We start from the raw sequence: 21140 nt of genomic DNA on the forward strand, positions 1-21140 counted from the left end.
AATCAATGGCCGCATGCGAGAGGATATCCCTATCGAATTAAACAGCCACAATCGCGGCCTTGGGTTGAAGATTAATGCTAGCTGCTCCGATACCCCTGCGATTCACCCTTACAAGGTCAGGGGTATATGCAAGTTCGGAGCCCCATTTAATATGCATGATCGGAGCTTGGTTCCGATGCATTCTACCCCATGAGGGTTCGTGCTCTTATGCACATAATGGTAATACTTACCAGGGTTCGTCTCTTTTCAGAGCCTCCGTGCCGACGGCTCCGGAGCAATGGAACTAGCCGATGGAGAAACATTTGCAACCCGTCAATAGCAGGAAATGATCAGTCCACCTTAAACATAGGTGTGGGACTAAAGACGATAAAGTATTCCAACATAAGCCGACGACCATATCTCATTCTCCACAGGACTAGTGAGTCGCTGTAACGGCACCCATCAGGGCCCATTACATTAGACCATATAAATCCGGTCTCCAGCTCCGCCATGACCTCAGACGAGAAGGCATTGCCAGCTTCTCTGTCACTACCAGAGCCCTTTCAAGATGAAGACAGCGGCCAGCAGAATGAAAAGACGAAATTGGAACAAGCTGGAGGGCGAACCTCTAACCCAACCCCGACCCACAAGGGCTACCGGTTCTGGGGTATCATGGTGGCTCTCTGTATAACGGGGCTGTTAGGAGCGCTGGAGAATACTGTTGTGACAACCTCTTTACCGACCATCGTGGAAGAGCTCAACATCGGTGCAGAATATATTTGGATAACCAACATCTTCTTTCTAACCAGGTGAGTGATGAAAGAGTAGAAGGAGACAGCAGTCTGACTTCCACGCTGACGCTAAAGGCTTCTTCAGCGCCGCTGTACAACCCCTTTTCGGGCAATTGGCCAACATCTTCGGCCGGCGATGGCTAACCCTCTCGATCGTCGCACTATTTACGTTGGGTAGTGGCATCTGCGGTGGTGCAACTAGCGGTGCAATGCTTATTGCAGGTCGCGCGGTTCAGGGCATTGGTAGCGGCGGTGTCAACATGATCGTGGATGTTATCATATCGGATTTGGTCCCCCTACGCGAGCGAGGTAACTATATCGCCATCATCTTAACAGTCTACTCGATAGGCACATCGCTGGGGCCCTTTATGGGTGGCGCGATCGTGGACCACACTACCTGGCGTTGGGTATTCTACATCAACCTTCCAGTCGGAGGCGTGTCGATGGTGCTCCTCTTCCTATTCCTACGAGTCAAACACAACAAGCAGATGACATTCATGCAGAAGGTTAAGCGGATCGACTACATTGGCAATGCCATACTCATGGCGGCTAGTGTATCCATCCTATATGCACTGACATACGGAGGCTCCCGCTATGCGTGGTCTGACCCTCGCGCGTTCGTTCCCCTACTCATTGGTCTCCTTGGTCTTATTTTCTTCATGCTCGTCGAAGGTTCGAAGTGGATAGTGGAGCCAGTCATGCCGCCCTGGCTGTTTGGGCATCGCACTGGTGCTATTGTATCCATAAATACATTCCTCAACTCTATCCTTCTCTACTGGACCATGTTCTTTCTTCCTGTTTATTTCCAGGCGGTGCTGCAGTCCAGCCCAACGCGCGCTGGAGTCCAGTTACTGCCCATTGTTCTAGTCGCAGTCCCCGGCGCCATCGTGGCGGTCATCGTGCTCACAAAGTTCGGCCGTTACAAACACCTCCACCTTGCGGGATTTGCTATTGTCACCATTGGCCTAGGACTTTTTAGCATCCTTAATAGTCATTCGTCTGCAGCCGAATGGGTGATTTTTCAAATGCTCACTGCCGCAGGCTCCGGCATGATCCTTAATACCCTCCTTCCTGCTTTCCAAGCCGGCTTACCAGAGAAAGACCAGGCTACAGCAACGGCGAGTTGGGCTTTCATCCGCAGCTTTGGCAATGTTTGGGGTGTTGCTATTCCCGCCGCGATCTTCAACAACCGTTTTGAGAGCGTATCCATCCGTATATCTGATCCGGATGTCAGAGCAAGGCTATTGAGCGGTGAGGCTTATCAGCACGCGACGGCGGCATTTATCTCGTCGTTGGTGGAACCGGTGCGCTCAGAGACGATTGGTGTATTTGTGGAGGCCCTCCGCCTAGTATGGTACATTGCAACTGTCTTCTCCGGAATTGCATTCCTTCTAGCTTTGGTTGAGAAGGAAATTCCTCTACGAACAGAACTGGAAACGGAGTTTGGCCTTGAAGACAAGAATCAAAAGGGGAACAACGCCGAGGAAGCTAATACGGGCAAAAAGAACAAGAGCCAGGACAGTATTCAGGTCGGCAAAAAGGTCACAGAGGGTACCAGCCCAAACTCCGTTATCACGTCGGAGAATAATTCCGCGTGAATATTTCCCACGGAGTACTCCGTATACCTTTACACTTTTGATACAGGTAGAAACATTTTACGTCAAGGAAATATAACTATAAAATAATCCTAGTACTGCTACTACTACCGCTGTGAATCCAGACCACCTAGCAGGATATGAGTATTTACAAGCGTATATACGGCTTGCTTACTCTAGTAGTCTGGTTACAGTAGCTATATCACTAAACGCATGTCATAAGCCGAGATTTCTCGAGATCCGTTCCATATCCTTGCGCAGAGCTACAACATCTCTTTTCGTTTCGTCCAGACGCATTATTGATCGCAGAAGCCCCGAGGCCGTCGAGGAGGTTTCAGTCTGCTCGCTGTGTGATTTATTCAGGAAATTTTCTGCACGATTGAGAAGATACCTATACATAAACCGTCAGCTCGCGAGGCCTTCAACTGGGTTTTCCTAGTTCTTGATCGAATATTGCCATTTCTGTGCATTCCCTGAGGGCTGGTGTTACTTACAGGATCATCTGCACCCTAAGGGCAGCCTGCAAACCTGGGTTATCAACCGGAGCCGACAGGCCTAGAATAGCCTGTAGCTCGCCCGACTCATTACCACTCAGCTGCTGGAGGTGCCCCGGCAAACCTTCGCACGCATGGCGGAGTATCCACACTATGATCGTGTAGCAAATAGCGATTAGAAGTGTTGGTCCGGGCATGATTCCATCGCCACGGTTGGTAGCTGGGATGTCATCAAGGATGCTCAAAAACTTCTGAATATCCCCGATGATAAAGCGTGTCGCCGAGTGTTGACCGTCTGAGATACTTTGCAGATGCTCCGTCAGATTCGATACCAGTGCTGCGAGAGCACACATTACTTGAATTCGCTTATTAGTTGGTGTTATATGGGATTCAGCAGGCGACTCGGTTGCAGTGGGGGATGAAGGAGGTAACATCGGTGCTGGGCTCTTTAGCTTTGACTCTCCAGAAAGGTCCTCGAAAAGCGTATGGTCTAAAAACACATTGCTATCAGACCGAAACTCGCGTCGAAATTTCCATCAAGAGCCTTGTGGGATGATTCTGCAGTGGCCCAAATACCCAGTGAAACATGTCGGAGCGAGGCCTATATCTATGGCCGGGAGACTGGAGTCAGTTCTCTCTTGGGGCTTTGATATCTGACTCCTGTCTTCACTATCGACCATGCCAATATACAAGGGGTCCTGATTCCAGTCGTCGCACATAGGGTTGACCCAAAATTCGTTTACAGACATGCGAGTGGATCGGCCAATGACACAGGAAACACCAGCTCGCGCACAACGAGTGCATTTGCTAGCATCCCTCACACCCGTCGTTGGGTCTTCTCGTACGCAGCGCAGCTTGTGTGCACGACATCGGTCACACGCAGTTCTCTTCTGGTGGGACATACTCGCGGTCATACTTATCTAGCGAGTTTAAAGTGATTGAGAAGTCTATATACAGAGTATATATACAGAGTATATATATAGAGAAAATCTGTTTTCGATAACTATTATCTAGCACCCGCCTTCAAGCGATAGACCCTGTCAGAAATTGCGTTAGAATACTCACACCCTTGCTCTGCAATTAGACAACATGTCCCGAACGACGCCCAAAGCGTTCCATATGCTTATGCAGCAAGGCTTTAGGTCCTTGTCTTCAGTAACAAGGGGATTATCCCGTCAGCTAGCCATAATCGCCTCTTCTAAGGTCCTTCCACCCTTGGATACCTATATATGATCTCCTGTCCAGCAACTACATGTAGATATAATCCCAAGCGTACGGGTGAGCTAGTTAGTTACCAAACCTACTTTGAGCCGCCGTAATGCAGTTAATTAACTCCAAAATATCTTGGAAAAAAACTAGAGCAACTTTCCACAACCCAATATAGAGCGGTCAACTCGCTATTCGCTGCCCTCCTTGCTATCAGAGCTGGAAAGCAGCATGGGTGTATTGCAGAGTTACATTTTGGATCCTGATATCACTGCACGTCAAGCTCCATTCCTTACACCCTGCCCCTGAAGGACTTTGTATACTACAAGATCCTCCGTACCCATATAGCCTAATACCCTTAGTTCTACCACTATTTATCAGTCATAGGTCAATAGTTATTCGGTTTCTATAGATTTCTAGATTGTTAACCTCTTTATCACAATCTTGGCGGGAGCTATTTAAGTATCCCATTCGTAAACAAATAGAGCTGTAGCTACGGGGTCGGGAATGGTAGAGGCCGTAATATGTATGTACGTAAAATCTGGCATGATCCTTGCTGTCTTGACGCCTCACTAATTTTCACTCTTACTCTCCTCATCCTTCAGCTCCTAAAGTATCTTGATGTCAGAATCTGCCATTCGGCCAAAAAGGCGAGCCCGCACTGATTGGTGGCAGAGAGACTTGTTATATTTGACGCTTGATTACAGGGTTCCTAGGTTTATACGATATATCTATTCCCGAAACTATATATTATTCCCGAGGTAATTAGTTATTATCAATCCCGTACAAGCATGTCAGATTATCGATCACTGCGAGTCTGCAAGACACGTTTCACTCTGGCCCAACCCGGCGTATGCCAAGCTTGCTCTCCACAGCATGGCGGCATTCCGAGAGTCTCTCGCCTCCTCACTGGTCATGGATACCTCGCTGCCATCCAAATAGAGAGCTTTGAGCGGGCTTCCAAGGGTTTCTTCATCACCAAATACAGCCTCAAGAGCGTCGTGGGCCGACTTAGCCGGCGTCCGTAGAATGCCATTTGGCCAAAACCAAGTCATGATAGGTGCTAGTAGGGTGCCAGCTACCTTGTTAATTATAAACCCTTGTAAGAATGAAGCGCGTCTCATAATCCCAGAGGGCATGCCGCCGGGGTCAAGCCCTAGGATGTTAATGTTAGACAGAGCTGGATCGCAGTCTAGACGACGCTGGAGCTCATATCTAGGGTAGTAAAGTTAACAAACCAATTCATCCCTGGGTATAGAGGGGGTCAAGGGGTACTGACATCATTATGATGACGCAGAGCTTTGATGCGCCGTATCGACGAATGCCTGATAAGGGAGAAGGATCCTGAGCAGGGGTGCTCCATGTACCGTGGGCTAAAGGTTCTACCCCATCTCGTAAAATTGGCCGATATTGTTCCGGGTAGAGCGCGGGAAAGTTCCTCGTATCATCAGGGCTAGTTACAGTGTTTAGCGGAACATTCAAGTAGTATAATGGAATCAACTTGAGAGTGGCTAGAAGGACTCACTCGTGCGTCCAGCTTCCGATGCATAGAATTCTCCCTTCATGCTTGTCCATGCTTTCTAGTAGCAGAAGCGAGAGGAGAAAGTGGCCCAGGTAGTTCACCTGGAAACTCATATCAAAGCCATCTTCCGTCATCATTTGCGTAATGCTCTCTTGGAATCCTGCATTAAGGATAAGGGCGCGGATAGGTGGAATGCTCCTTGAACGAACGCGTGAGTTAATACTAGCTGCTGCAGCGCGTACACTAGCTAGCTTGGAGAGGTCCAGTTGGATCACATCAGAGTGATGTTGATGGTCTGCTCCAGAAGTCTGCTGTAAGCCGGCCCGCAGAGAGGAGGCCGAAGAGAGATCCCGCACGGTATAGAGACCGTAGTAGACGGAGCTATAGGATGGTGAGTCTATAATCTCACGCACGATGGCCGAACCAAGTGCTCCATTGGCACCTGTCACGATAATGGTGCCTTGAGCCATGGCAGTTGAGTCGCGACTGTAGAAGTACAGGTTCCGCGGCTTGAAGGAAAACGAGAGAACGAGAAAATGAGAGAACAAAATAACAAAATTTCAACAGAGCAGAAGAGCAGAAGAGTAGAAGAGAAGAAGAGAACAAGATGCAGAGCGGAAAGGCTAGAGAACTGGTGTGGGCGCTGAATCATGCAAGCTGGTCAGGTGTGGCTGAGCTCTTGCATTGAATTTGTCCGATGGGTTCTTTGTTCATCCGAAGCCCTGAATCGCCTCGCTCACGGGCTGTTTATCCATCCGAAGTCGCATAACCTATATAGTAAAATTAGCAATCAAATACCGCTCTACTGTTAAAATATGCCTACATGGTACTTGGAATCCGAAGTTATACAAGGTTTTAAACTTCCGGGAGCGGGTGGGCCAACTAACGAGCTACTCGCTACACAGCTAGTTATGTGGGGCTGGCAGCATCTCAATATCAAACAGCCATGACGCTTTGTACTCCGTATAGCTTCCGTAGATAGTCGTGAATAGGAACGAGGGGTCCGATCGGTGTCTATAGTGTCGGGCCGCCGGACATCCGAGGGGTGGTCCGAATGTCGGACCTAGTATGGTCGTCTGGAGGCGTGTATATTGGTAGGAGGATGCATTGATAGGAGAACAGGTGGTATCGTACCTGCAATACACGTTATCACATCTCGTCCCATCTTTAGTCTTAGTGTATAGCCCATCATGCCATCTAAAGTACCAGGTCCAGCTGTCGACCTGCCAACCACCCAAACAGCCATCAAGCAAGGCCCTGGAGGCGTGCTAGCTGTCTCCTCCAATGTCCTCGTCCAGACGCCCGAGCCAGACATGGTGCTGGTACGCACTGCTGCCGTGGGTCTCAACCCGACCGACTACAAGATGGCATCAAACTTCCCGGCGCCCGGTGCAACAGCGGGCTGTGACTTTGCTGGCACTATAGTGCAGCTTGGTGATGCCGTGACAGACTTACGCGTGGGAGACCGGGTTTGCGGTGTGGTCCACGGCTCGAACCCGCTTAGCAAGAATACTGGTGCCTTTGCACAGTACGTGCGTGTTCCGGCAGCGATGGTAATCCGCATTCCATCTGGCGTTAGTTGGGCGCAAGCTGCAGCACTAGGCGCTGTGGGCCACGGAACTGTCGCCCAGGCCCTGTGGTCTTGTTTCAACCTGTCCGCTACTCCTGAAGAGCCTGCCGAGGACAGCTTCCCCGTTCTGGTCTATGGCGGTAGCACCTCGACCGGAACAATGGCAATCCAACTCCTGCGGCTGTGAGTAGTATAGTTTCCGTTTCCCCGGCTATTTAGATATAACATGCATAAATATATATATGGTACAGGCTGAAACAAATGCCAGGTCTGGTTTGAAACCCATTGCCGTGTGCTCAGCTCGCAACTTCGCGCTGGCACGATCATACGGTGCCGTGGCTGCTTTCGACTACACGTCGCCAACCTGTGGCAGCGACATCAGGAACTATACGGAAAACGCGCTATGGTACGCCCTGGACTGCATATCGGATGACCAGTCAGCTGCAGTGTGCTATGCGGCGCTAGGACGAGCTGGCGGTAGATATGTGTGTCTAGAGCTACTAGCGGACGAGATACTAGGACAGCGCAGGGCGGTGCAGGCGGAGTTTCTCATGGGATATGACATGATGGGCAAACAAATCGGATTGTCACGCGGGTATGAGCGCGATGCAAACCCCGAACGCCATGCTCTAGGCCGCCGCTGGTGTAGAACCATGGAGCAGCTTCTGGCAGAGGATAAGATCAAGTTTCATCCCATTCGCGTACTGGAAGGCGGCTGGGATGCAGTCCTAGCAGGTCTTGATGATCTGAAGGGAGGACGGGTCTCAGCAACCAAGCTGGTCGTCCCATTGCCATAATCTCCTTCGATATACATACCTGTGTACACACATATATACGAGTTTATATCTTCAATGTTGCATCATTTTGATGTAGAAGACCAGGCTCGGATTTAATTTTCTCCGAAACCCAGTTTAGGCACCAACTTCTCTCATCTTTATAATAATGTTCTTGTAGGAGTTTTACGCTACGGATTTATTGGGAGGCTCGTCCAAGTAATTTGATTGAGAGTGATTACGATCTAATAGGCTAATATGGCTTGAGCTTTAATATTTTTTTGCCAGTGATTTAAGCCATACGATACCAATGCCGTCCTTGGGACCTCTTGATAATCGTCGTGGATAGTGAGAAGTAAGCGTCAGTAGTGGTTCTAATGGCCTTCTGTGCCTTTAGCATCGCTAGCAAAGAGTGACCTTACTGTTTATCATGTTTATTTTTTTTGTCGGAGGTCGGATCCGAATGGCCCTTGCAATAACTCGCACCACTCAACATCGGAGCCCCTGGGTTGATGACTGTTAGTCTTCCAATTCGGACGTCAAGCCCTGCTAAATTATCAATTCGGATGCTACGTTGGCTACGAGCTAACGATGTCCCGAGATGCTATTGCTTTTTTGCTTGTTCGTTTCACGAGAGTAACAGCACAGAGCCAGCAAGTGATATAGTAATGGAGTTGGAATTTGCCCGATGGACCACTTCCAGGTTAGAAGTATCACACACTGTTTGATCAAACAAAGACTGAGAGCTTTTAACAGTCCTCAAAAATGATATCCGACACCGCCAGCGAACCAATCGCTATCATAGGCACTGGCTGTCGCTTCCCTGGCCAGTCGAACACGCCGGCACGCCTATGGAGTCTTCTCGAGAATCCCCAGGACATCCTAAAGGAGATACCCACCGACCGCTTTAGCGCAGAAGGCTTCCATAACGCTGACAGCAACTATCATGGCAACAGTAACGTCCTACACTCATACTTCTTGGACGAGAACGTGCGCCAGTTTGACGCAAGGTTCTTCGGCATTAAACCCATCGAAGCCAATGCCATTGATCCGCAGCAACGCCTACTGCTGGAAGCAGTATACGAAGGTCTAGAGGCTGCAGGACAGAGGATCGAAGATCTACAGGGCTCAGACACTGCAGTCTATGTTGGTGTGATGTGCGGTGACTACGAGGCGAAACTTCTCCGAGATCTAGACACCATACCAACCTACCATGCGACAGGCGTTGCTCGTAGTATCCTCTCAAACAGAATCTCCTACTTATTTGACTGGAGGGGCCCGTCCATGACCATCGATACTGCATGCTCCTCCAGTCTCGTGGCTCTACACCAAGCCGTTCAGACCCTCCGCCAGGGAGACTCACGCGTTGCTATTGCTGCGGGGACTAACCTGATTCTTGGCCCTGAAAACTACATAGCCGAGAGCAAACTCAAAATGCTATCTCCAACCGGCCGCTCGCGTATGTGGGATGCGGATGCGGATGGGTATGCACGAGGTGAGGGTGTTGCTGCCGTTGTCCTCAAGAAATTGAGCGACGCGATCAAGGATAATGATCACATCGAATGCATAGTCCGTGAAATAGGCCTAAACCAGGATGGTCGTACGGACGGCATTACTATGCCCAGCCCCAGCTCTCAAGCCAGCCTAATCCGCCAGGTTTATTCCAAGACTGGCCTGGACCCACGTAACGAGACGGACCGCTGCCAATTTTTCGAGTGCCATGGAACCGGCACACCTGCAGGCGATCCAGTAGAGGCACAAGCGATTCATGATGCCTTCTTCGGCGCAGATACCTGCCACCGACCTGAGACTATGACGCCTCTCTACGTTGGATCAATTAAGACCGTTGTTGGGCACACTGAAGGAACTGCAGGGCTTGCCGCTGTCATTAAAATGTCTCTGGCGCTACAGCGGAGCGTTATCCCTCCCAACTTGCTCTTTAACCGGCTCAACCCAAATATAAAGCCGTTCTACAACCATCTTCATATTCCAACGGCACCTATACCCTGGCCGGCCGTGGCTGCTGGTCAACCGCGCCGAGTAAGTGTCAACAGCTTTGGCTTTGGTGGTGCAAATGCCCACGTCATTTTAGAGAGCTATCAATCAGGTATCGACATGACAAAGACTTTGGAGAGCTGCAATGATGTTGCCGCCATTACTGTACCTTTCTTATTCTCGGCGAGCTCCCAACGATCCCTTAAATCTTTGCTCTCTTCATATTCTGCATACCTGAAAGAGAGTAATTTAGTCGATATAAGAAATCTAGCATGGACGTTGTATTCGCGCAGAAGCGTTCTCTCGGTGCGAGCATTTTTTGTTGCTGCAAATATCGGTGAACTTATCAGCAAGCTAGATGCAGCGATCGAATCAGAAAATATTGGAATCGAAACTACTTCCAAACAATCAAGTCCTCCGAAACTTTTAGGAATTTTTACTGGGCAAGGCGCACAATGGGCTGCAATGGGAAGAGAGCTCATCCGGCAGTCCCCATTTGCCAAGTCGCGCCTCCAATTCCTGGATGCACAGCTGCAGCGTCTACCAACTGATGATCGCCCATCTTGGTCGTTACTGTCCAAACTGGTTGATGGTGGCGATATTAGTGAAGCCTGTTTATCCCAGCCGATATGCACTGCCGTTCAGGTGCTTCTGGTCGACCTGCTCCGGATAGCAGGCATAAAATTTCACACTGTAGTTGGGCACTCTTCGGGAGAAATTGCTGCAGCTTATGCTGCTGGCTATATCACTGCTGAAGATGCATGCTGTGTTGCATATTACCGTGGCATGCATGCTTCTATTGCCTGTGGAGCTAATGGCCAGCCTGGAAAGATGATAGCTGTCGCGACTTCGCGGGACGATGCACAAGAGCTCTGCGGTCTACCATACTTCCGAGGACGAATATGTGTTGCGGCGGCCAATGCACCAAACAGTGTCACCTTGTCTGGTGATGCTGACGCGATCTTGCAAGCCCAGATTGTATTTGAGGACGAGGAGAAGACGGCTAAAATCTTGTTTGTCGACAAAGCCTATCATTCCCATCACATGCAGCGTTCCGCTGTGGCATACGAGAAGTCCCTCTCGTCTTTTAGACCGAAATTTTTCCCTAGAAGCGAGGCGACGGGTAAGTGGTTCTCGAGTGTCTATAATGAAGAATTCAGTAATATCCCCGAGGGGCTCCACTCAGATTACTGGAACGCAAATATGGTCAACGCTGTTCTCTTTGCTGACGCAGTTGGAAAGGCCTACCGAGAGAGTGGCCCATTTGACGCCGCAATCGAAGTAGGTCCGCATCCCGCTTTGAAAAGCCCAACCCTAAAGACTGTCGAGGAGATTCCCGGCGTAAAGGGGCTACCCTATACTGGTGTCCTGCAGCGCGGTCAGAACGATATCAAGGCATTTGCAGCCGGGTATTGGATCCCTCTGGGCCGCTCTTGGCAGTGTTGCTATCAATATTCGAGAATACGAAGATGCCATTACTGGCCCTCATCCACGATCACTTCTGGTGGGCCTTCCAACGTACCCTTGGGACAAAGAACGTGAGTTTTGGCATGAATCACGCGCCTCTAGGAATGCTCTCTCACGCAAAGAACCCACGCATGAATTGCTTGGAAATCTTTTACCTGATGGCACGGAAGGGAAAGAGTATCGTTGGCGTAACTTCTTGTCCGTCAAGGAGGTCGCCTGGCTTGATGGACACAAGTTACAACAACAAACTGTTTTCCCGGCCGCGGGCTATGCATCAATGGCCTTTGAAGCTTCCAAGGAATTGTGTGGTAGCCGGACAGCCAAGATGATCGAAGTGCAGGATATGACTATTCATAATGCTCTTGTCTTCCGAGAGGATGATGTACCTGTTGAGACGCTGTTCACATTGACAAATGTCACTGAAAAGGGCGACAATATCGGTGCTGATTTCTCCCTCTACGCGACAACGGGGGACCAAGCAGATACACTGCTGGCACCCAAAGCCAGCGGGACTCTCAAAGTCATCTTGGGGGAACATAACCCTAACCTACTTCCTGCTCGCAGAGAATCTGAACCTCTCATGATTAATGTTGACCGTGAACGATTCTACTCAGCACTAGAAACCCTCGGATACGGCTACACTGGCCCTTTCAAGGCTCTCGACAATCTCACTAGAAAGGCAGGGGTTGCCTCTGGCACCTTGACTAACATGTTGGATGATACAAACTATGGAGATCGACCATTGTTGATTCATCCAGCAGCTTTAGACACAGCTATTCAGGCAATAATCCTGGCGTATTGTTACCCTCACGACGGAAATCTTTGGTCCATTCACGTCCCTACTCAAATTCATTCTATCCGCATAAACCCCACGCTATGTGCCGAGCATTTCTCGAAGACAGACTCATTCATTTTTGACGCGACACAGACTGCCAGAAAAGGGCCTGGCTTGTTTGGCGATGTTGACGTCTATAACCCCAGTGGCGAGTATGCTATAGTGCAGCTGCAAGGGGTTCAGTGTGTTCCATTTTCGCAAGCCACAGCTGCGGATGACACCAAAATCTTTTCCAGGACCGTATGGGGACCAGTTACTCCTAACTGCAATTCTGTTTGTTGGGATGGGCGTGCCACTGAGAGTCAATATCAACTGGCTCGTGACCTCGAAAGGGCGTGTCTATACTACCTTAATTCCTGGGAGCGAGATATTCCGCAAGACCACCCGGCTCGGACTGAAGGTTCGTATAAGGGCCTGTTCCGGTTTTCATCACACATTCGGACGCAAGTTTCCCGTGGAAAGAACAAATACTGCAAGAGGGAGTGGATGAATGACACCGAAGATGTTATCCAGTCAATCCGAGAAAAGCACGGCGACAATATAGACATGAAGATGGTAGAAGCTGTCGGCCGCAATATACCATTAGTTGTCCGGGGCGAGACAACCATCCTCGAACATCTATTTAAGGACGACCTTCTCACCAGATACTATGCGGACGCCCTTCCGTTCCCATCATACACTAGGTATCTCGCGCGAACGGTCAAGCAGCTCACCCACCGTTATCCAGCTATGAAAATCCTGGAAGTTGGTGCAGGAACAGGCCATGCCACGAGACAAATTTTCAAGGAAATCGGGCAGACTTTCCAAAGCTATCATTTCACCGATATTTCTTCGGGATTTTTTGAAAAGGCGCAGCAAGCCTTCGAGGATTATGAGGATAAGATATCATTCCAGGTGCTTGATATCGAAAATGACATATCGACACAGGGTTACCAGACACACTCGTTCGACCTCGTCGTTGCATCATTTGTGCTACATGCAACAGCAAAACTCGAAACCACACTTCGCAACGTGCGGCGCCTGCTCAAGCCTGGTGGATACCTTTTTTTGCTAGAGGTGACCGACAATGAACCGATGCGTTCCAGCTTCTCCTTCGGTTCCCTTCCTGGATGGTGGGCCGGTGAAGAGGATGGGAGGTTACTTTCGCCCTGTGTAGAGCCAGTTGTATGGGATTCTCTACTACGTCAGACTGGCTTCAGTGGTGTTGACTCCATCACAGATGATGTGGATGATGGCCTTCCATTCCCAGCTTCCGTCATGACGTCGCAGGCAGTCGACGACCGCATCAACCTCTTGCGTGAACCGATCGCTGAGCTCCGCTCTCTGGGCCACAAGCCCATCGACGACGACCTTATCATTATTGGTGGCTCTTCACTAAAGACCTCCAGGCTAATAAACCAAGTCCGAGCCCTCTTGTCGCCTATGTATAAGAGTGTAGCCAGCCTCAAAGATTGGGAAGAGATGGAGCCTGAGGCTGTGACATCGACCACCAGTATCCTTAACCTCTCCGATCTTGACCAACCGGTTTTTGCAGGGCTCACAGAGCGCAGCTTTGATGGCATGAAGTCTGCATTTGAGAATGCAAAGTTGATTGTCTGGATCACCGAGGGTTGCCATGCCGACAACCCCCACGCAAATATGTCAGTTGGCTTTGGGCGCTCTATGCTCTGGGAAGCCCCAGCCTTGAAGTTGCAATTCATTGACTACGAGCACCGAAATTATAAGCCTGAGGGAATAGCTGAAGCGTTACTGCGATTTGAGCTCGCGACTAACTGGGACAGCAAGGGCCAGATGAACAATATGCTTTGGTCTATAGAGCTTGAGATTTTAGACACGAACAACGATATCATGGTGCCACGCCTCGTGGCACATGAAGAGCAGAACAAGCGCTATAATTCTGCGCGTCGTGAAATCCTGGAACAAGTGAACCCGATGGAATTCTGTGTCACTGCTATAGATGATGGTTCCCATATAAACCTGGATAAGGGTCCACGGTTAGAGGACCTGGAGAAGGCAGCAAAGGGAGCGAGCTCTTCTACGTGCTTGATGAACGTTCAGCTATCATCGACTTTGCCAGTCCCGATTGGGACGAACAGTCGACTATTTGTTCTTTTTGGCACGGATCACAACAGCGGCGAAACCATGATCGGCTTATCTGAGACGAACGCCTCCGCTGTGTTGCTACCCTTTGCTCGGGCTGTTAAAGTTGCTACTCTAGACGACGAGGAGCAGTTCCAACTGGTTTCTATGGCTATTGACTGTATGCTTGTGGCTCATATATTCTCCGGCCTATTGGAAGGCGATACACTTCTTGTCCATGAGCCAAGTTCCCAACTTGCAGGTGCTCTCTCCAGGCGCTCGGCTAAAAAGGGCATCGACCTCCAAATCACCACGACCCAGGCCGACAGCCCCTCTAGAGGCTGGGTCTATCTAGCACCATTCTTGAATGATAGTGGTGTCGCACAGAAACTACCACATTCTATACAAAAGTTTGTCAACTTGTCAAGTAGTGCGGAATCGCATGATATCTCATTCGCCATTATGAGATGTCTTCCTCGCTACTGCAAGAGGGAGAGTGTTGAGACTATTTTTGAGAATTTAACTTACATCTCGCGTGCTGATTCCGATGAGGTGCTTCAGGAGCATCTAGACGCGGCAGTTGATTTTGCCCTGAGTGATATCAACGACAACGTACCAACCAGTGCTAGCGTAGACGCCATTCCGATCAGCGACCTCCGGGGCCCAAACGAAGGTAGGGAGCTAACCACTCTAGTAGCTACTTGGCCCTGCACAACAGACAGCGCGGCTCACCTACCGGTCACTATCAAGCCTGCCGATTCGAAGCCTCTCTTTTCCCCTGACTGCACCTACTGGCTAGTAGGACTTACTGGAGATCTCGGCCTTTCGCTTTGCCAATGGATGATCCGGCTTGGTGCGAAGTACGTTGTTCTATCTAGTCGCAATCCCAAGGTCGATGAGAAGTGGCTCGCAAATGCCGGCCGTATGGGAGCCACAGTTAGAGTCTTTTCCTGGTATATATTAAACCCACCTCCGTTTTCTATTTTAGGATGTTATAGAATAAACTGCTGACCTAAACTAGCGACGTGACGGATATGGCGAACCTCCGTGAATGTTATACTGAGATATCTAGAACATTGCCACCACTAGGAGGAGTGGCCCAGGGAGCTATGGTGCTCCGGGACACCGCAGTCCGTGATATGAACTTTGATACGATGATGAAGGTGACGGCCCCCAAGGTACAGGGGAGTATTAACCTGGAGGAAATAGTGGGTGACCGTGATCTCGATTTCTTCGTCTATTTCTCGTCGATGACAGAAGTTGTGGGTAATATTGGTCAGTCCAACTATACAGCAGCCAATGCCTTCATGGTAAGCCTTGCTGCTCAACGCCGCAAGCGTGGGCTGGCAGCCTCTATCATAAACATTGGCGTTATCATCGGTGTTGGTTATGTCACCCGCGAGGCTAGCCAGGCTGGCCAGGAGAACTTGTATAAAGGTGGCTACATGTGGATGTCTGAGCAGTCCTTCCATCAGATATTTGCCGAAGCTGTTATTGCCGGCCGGAGAGATTCCGGCCTAGAAACTGAGATCTCCACGGGCTTGCGTCATATTAAACCATCCGAAGAGAATAAGCCTATTTGGTTCGACAACCCAAGGTTTTCCCATCATGTTCTTACAACCTCCGCTGGCGATGCTGGTCCAAGCAACGGTGGTATCGTTATCCCGCTAAAGTTACAACTAGAAGAGGCCACAACACAGGAGGAAGTATTCAATATTGTTAGAAGTAAGTTCTTTCCATAATATATTGCCATGAGACTGTTGGCGGACTTACTTTTTTTGACGTCTCTGCTATATAGATGCTTTCTTAACAAAGCTACAACGCCTATTAAAGGCTGACCCAAGTGAAGGACGCACAGAGGCTTCAGTATTAGCTCTGCGGACTGATGACCTGGGCATCGACTCCCTCGTCGCAGTAGAGGTTCGTACGTGGTTCCTAAAGAACCTCTTTGTCAATGTGCCAGTACTCAAGATCCTCGGCGGCGCACGAATTGGCGAAATCCTCGAGCACGCACTATCGCAAGCAAGTAAAGATCTCACGCCCAAATTGGGCCAATCCACCGACACAGAAGCAAAGGCTGCTCCAGTAACCCAGCCTATCCGCCTCTCAGACGTTGAAGCGCCATCCAGCAGCAATTTGACCCCGCTGTCGGCCAATGGCTCTGAGGATGTCATTGCCGACAATTCGTCTGCAACATCCCTTTCCACAGAACCCCATCAAGAAGAGAAGGAGGAAATTGTAAATGAGCCAAAGCCACTCGCTGTGGAGAGGTATGGGCCGTTGTCCCATGGGCAATCCATGTTCTGGTTCGTCAATATCTTCGTTGGAGACCCTACCACACTAAACCACACCGGCTTATTTCGCATCAGAGGCAAGCTGCGCATTTCAGATCTCAAACTTGCCATTACTAAGGTTGCAATGGCACACGAAAGTCTCCGGACTTGTTTTTATGAAGACACTCAGGGCAACGGTCAAGTAGTGCAGGGTATTATGGAACATCCCAAGCTACACCTTGAAACACAACGCATCACAGACGAAGAGGAAGTTTCCCAAAAATTCAATGAACTCACAGCTCACATATACGATCTAGAAAAGGGCGAGACGATGCGGGTCATCGCCTTGACGAAGTCGTCGAGTGAACACTATTTCTTGATTGGATGCCATCATATCAATGTAGACGGCCTAAGCCACCAGGTTCTAATGAGGGATATTGAGATGGCATACAACGGAGAACCACTAGGGAAACCACTGCAGTACCTTGACTTCACCCTACGACAAAGGGAGGAGCTACTGAACAGCATGTGGACCCGGGAATTGACTTACTGGAAGGGCATTTTCCGAGATATTCCACAGCCAATACCTGTCTTATCACTACCGGATGCACAGTCACGCACTCGCTTGACCAACTATAATTTCCACAAGACTCGCACCCGGTTAAGTCCAGAGCTCACGAAGCAGATCAATCAGCAAAGTCGTCATCTAAAAGTAACCCCGTTCCACTTTTACCTCGTTGCGTTTCAGGTAGCTCTTGTTCGCCTATCCGACGCTGAAGACTTCTGTATTGGCATCGGCGACGCCAACCGAACCGGGTCTGACATGCTTGGTAGTATCGGCCCCTACGTTAACTTACTTCCGCTGCGCTTCTCAGGACATTTTGAAGAGCGAACCTTCGCCGATGTGGCCCAGGAGACCCGAAAGAATGTCTTAGAGGCGCTGGCGCACTCAAGGGTTCCATTCTCAGCCTTGCTGGATGTGCTTAATGTATCCCGATCCGAGTACCACAGCCCCCTGTTCCAAACCTTTGTGGACTATCGGGAAGGGGCAAAGGAAAAAACAACATTCGGGGATATGCAGCTTGAAATGTTAGACTTTGAGACTGGCAGAACCGCGTATGATGTGAACCTCGACATCGTGGATAACCCAGCCGGGTGCATGATAGATATCATGGTCCAATGCAGCCTTTACTCCCAAGGTGATGCGGAGCTGTTTGCAGATAGTTATAAAACTATCTTGGACACGTTCTCTAAATACCCTGACCAGGCTCTATGTAACCCCGTCATCTTTTCTGATGAGAAGATTCGCGCTGCATTAGATTTGAGCCGAGGTTAGAATCTTTGCACTTTTGATTCCTCTATACTTATCCCACAAGCCACTGACCATAAGATATAGGACCCTCTTACCCTTCCCAGTGGCCTGAAACGTTAATTCATCGCGTGGCTGATGTCGTACGTGAGTTCGGTGAAAATCCGGCAATTAAAGATGGTCACGGTAACCTTCTCACATATGAACAAATGTTCAGTCGCACCTCTAGTATCGCTATGGAGCTGTCAGATTCAGGAGGGAAACAAGGATCAACAATTGCGGTATTTCAAGAGCGAACTTCGGATTGGGTTTGCTCGTTACTAGCGATTATGCATGTTGGCGCTATATATATCCCCCTAGATCCAAGCTCACCAATTGAAAGGCTAATCAGCATTGTGGACGATTGCCACCCAGCGGCCATTCTTGTCGATAGGAATACTGTGGACAAGGTATCAAGCTTAAAAGCTGAACAGGTAATGGTGGTCAATGTCTCGTCAATTCTACAAGACTCTGTCACTGGATGTGTCCCAATTGGAGCAACTGCCCATACCCCAGGAGTTATTCTATACACGAGCGGCTCTACAGGAACTCCAAAGGGGATCACGATCCGTCATAACAGCCTAAGGAATGAAATCGAGTTTTCGGCTTTAACTTATGGCCTCGGCGCTGAGCGAGTGCTCCAACAGAGTGCAATGAGCTTTGACATGTCCCTAACGCAAATATTCGGTGCTCTCGCATTCGGGGGATATGTATACATCTGCCCCTCGAGTATGCATGCAGACCCCATTTCGCTCAGCCAACTAATGGCTTCCGAACAGATCACCATGACTGGCGGAACCCCATCCGAATATATCAGTTGGATTAGGAACGGTCTGCCTAATCTCCAAAACTCTCCGTGGAAGATAGCGATATCTGGAGGAGAACCGGTGACTACTGGCCTAACTCATGCATTTCGATCACTTGGAAAGGCCCGGTTAAGTCTCTTCAACGCATATGGTCCAACCGAGGTCACTTGCTCGTCTAACCGCGGGGAAGTGATGTATAAGGAGAGTCTCTCGACCCCTATTTCAGCCGGGAAAGCTGCTCCTAACGCCTATATATACATTGTAGACAGTTGTCTGCACCCCTTACCAGTAGGATGTGTTGGAGAAATCGTTGTTGGTGGAGCTGGTGTCGCTATGGGATATCTTCACAGGGAAAGTGAAACAAGGAAAAGATTCGTTCATGACAAGATCACAACGCATAAAGACCCCATGTTTACCTCAGGGCAATCACTTCATAGAACTGGAGACCTCGGCCGTCTTCTGTCGGACGGTAGTCTCATTGTTGAGGGTAGAATAGGGGGCGATACGCAGGTCAAACTGCATGGCATTCGGATTGACCTGCAGGACGTTGAGCGGGCAATTCTGCAGGCGGGACAAGGAAGGATAATTGAAGCCGTTGCGTCTGTACGGCAGGTGGATGACGAGATGCCCAGATTTATCGTTGCCCATGTGGTTTTGTCAAAGGAGACATTGACAATGGACCAGGGCCTTGAGGAGGCACTGCCTTTGCCACGACACATGAAGCCTTCTCTCATTATACCTGTTAGTTCCTTGCCTAAGGGAAGCAGCGGGAAAGTTGACCGCAAAAGAGTGGCGAGCTTGGCACTGGACTATGACCATGTTCCAGGTTGCTCTGCTACTCAACAACTAATGCCTGAGGAGGCTGCACTAAAGGAGACCTGGTCTAATGTCTTGCCCGACAATATATTCAGGCAGCATAATATAACCGGAAAAACAGATTTCTTTCACGTCGGTGGCAACTCCCTGTTGTTGGTTAACCTGCAGAGGTGCATCATGGAGAACTATGGTGTTCATTTAGACCTGGCGCAGCTGTTCGAATCGAGCACTCTAAGCCGCATGGGCTGGCTTATCAAGGAAAGGAAGGCTGCATTACAGGAAGATGTGATCGATTGGAACGTCGAGACAGAGCTGACGCACAGAGCAGTCACTACTACAGACACGCCAGCCGTTATGGCGAACTTCGAAGGAGGCCCAAGAGTTGTTGTACTAACAGGTGCAACCGGTTACTTGGGCAGGGCCCTCCTAGAGAAACTAGTGGTGGACGACTTGGTGCAGTCTATCTACTGCATTGCTGTACGTCGGCCAACGGCAGAGCTTGCAAAATCCGACAAGGTACGCATATATCGCGGAAACTTGGGCAGCCCAATGCTGGGCCTGTCAGAAGAAGACGCAGAACACATCTTCGCCAAAGCCAGTGTTATCATTCATAATGGAGCCAATGTGTCACATCTCAAGCACTACCGGACCTTGAGGGCGGAGAACGTCAGCTCGACGAAAGAGCTGATTCAGCTCGCTCTGCCACGGCGGATACCGATCCACTACGTGTCCACGGCCGGCGTATCACTCTACACTGGGGTAGATGAATTTGGCGAAGTGTCTGCGGCAGCCAATCCGCCACCAACTGACGGCGCAGATGGCTACACTGCCTCTAAATGGGCTAGCGAGGTCGTTCTGGAGAAGGCAGCGCGGGCACACGATGGACTAGCCATCACCATCCACCGGCCATCCAACATCAAACGTGAGGATGTACCGGAGCTCGACCTGTTCCAGAACCTATTAAAGTTCAGTCGTCTTGCAGCTGCAGTGCCATCCTCTCCCAAACTCCGGGGCTTCCTGAACCTGGTCACTGCGGACGACTGCGCCAGTGAGATCCTCACGGAGGCACTGAGGCAGGTTAGCAGCCCAGCTTGCCGGTATTTCCATCGGATTGGAGACGTTAATATTCGCCTTGAGGACCTCGAGAAGTATATGGCCGGGAACATAGGACGGCCTACCGAGACGCTCCCGCTGCTAGAGTGGACAGAGAGAGCAGAAGGACTGGGGTTGCACCCGTCCATTGCCTCATTCTTCAGGCGAGCAGAGCAGGGCGGACAGATAAACTATCCCTTACTGGTGCGAGGCAGTTAGACTTGTCCTGGCCATCTTTATTATATTCTCATAATCAACCCAATTCAAAGAAAGGGGGCCCCTAAATACAACATATAGCACGGCGGCTTTCGTAACTTGTACGGAATGTCATATACTTACTGTGAAAAATCTCGGCCGGAAGATAGCTGATATGCCAAATATTAATGCGGACGTCTCTTTTCACTATACCTTCCTTGACAACCCGGACCGCCTAATACTTTCTGAGAAGTGCAGATGCATTTTATCTCTAAATTGGAGAAGGCGTATGATACCAAAGACG

At 49.8% G+C, this 21140-nt stretch overlaps 5 protein-coding genes across 5 annotated transcripts; 3 read left to right on the top strand and 2 right to left on the bottom strand.

Annotated features, from left to right (window-relative positions):
* Nucleotides 1–489: 489 nt before the first annotated feature.
* On the top strand, nt 490–2368 carry MCYG_02831 (multidrug resistance protein fnx1; the record flags this gene model as incomplete). Its single annotated transcript, XM_002847279.1, has 2 exons — nt 490–788; nt 949–2368. 2 exons carry the CDS (start codon nt 490–492, stop codon nt 2366–2368), a joined length of 1719 nt encoding a protein of 572 aa, XP_002847325.1.
* A 213-nt stretch (nt 2369–2581) lies between these two features.
* MCYG_02832 (uncharacterized protein) lies at nt 2582–3761 on the bottom strand (the record flags this gene model as incomplete). Its single annotated transcript, XM_002847280.1, has 3 exons — nt 2582–2756; nt 2860–3349; nt 3518–3761. 3 exons carry the CDS (start codon nt 3759–3761, stop codon nt 2582–2584), a joined length of 909 nt encoding a protein of 302 aa, XP_002847326.1.
* Nucleotides 3762–4871: 1110 nt separating this feature from the next.
* MCYG_02833 (conserved hypothetical protein) lies at nt 4872–6057 on the bottom strand (the record flags this gene model as incomplete). Its single annotated transcript, XM_002847281.1, has 3 exons — nt 4872–5280; nt 5345–5518; nt 5591–6057. 3 exons carry the CDS (start codon nt 6055–6057, stop codon nt 4872–4874), a joined length of 1050 nt encoding a protein of 349 aa, XP_002847327.1.
* Nucleotides 6058–6777: 720 nt separating this feature from the next.
* On the top strand, nt 6778–7954 carry MCYG_02834 (conserved hypothetical protein; the record flags this gene model as incomplete). Its single annotated transcript, XM_002847282.1, has 2 exons — nt 6778–7340; nt 7426–7954. The coding sequence occupies 2 exons, from the start codon at nt 6778–6780 to the stop codon at nt 7952–7954; spliced, it is 1092 nt and encodes a 363-aa protein (XP_002847328.1).
* A 741-nt stretch (nt 7955–8695) lies between these two features.
* MCYG_02835 (polyketide synthase/peptide synthetase) lies at nt 8696–20860 on the top strand (the record flags this gene model as incomplete). The annotated part of the gene is made up of 6 exons (XM_002847283.1): nt 8696–11334; nt 11366–14979; nt 15025–15166; nt 15379–16031; nt 16105–17910; nt 17976–20860. The coding sequence occupies 6 exons, from the start codon at nt 8696–8698 to the stop codon at nt 20858–20860; spliced, it is 11739 nt and encodes a 3912-aa protein (XP_002847329.1).
* Nucleotides 20861–21140: the final 280 nt, after the last annotated feature.

Source organism: Microsporum canis, genomic scaffold (assembly GCF_000151145.1).
Source record: "Microsporum canis CBS 113480 supercont1.3 genomic scaffold, whole genome shotgun sequence".
Lineage (NCBI taxonomy): Eukaryota > Fungi > Ascomycota > Eurotiomycetes > Onygenales > Arthrodermataceae > Microsporum > Microsporum canis.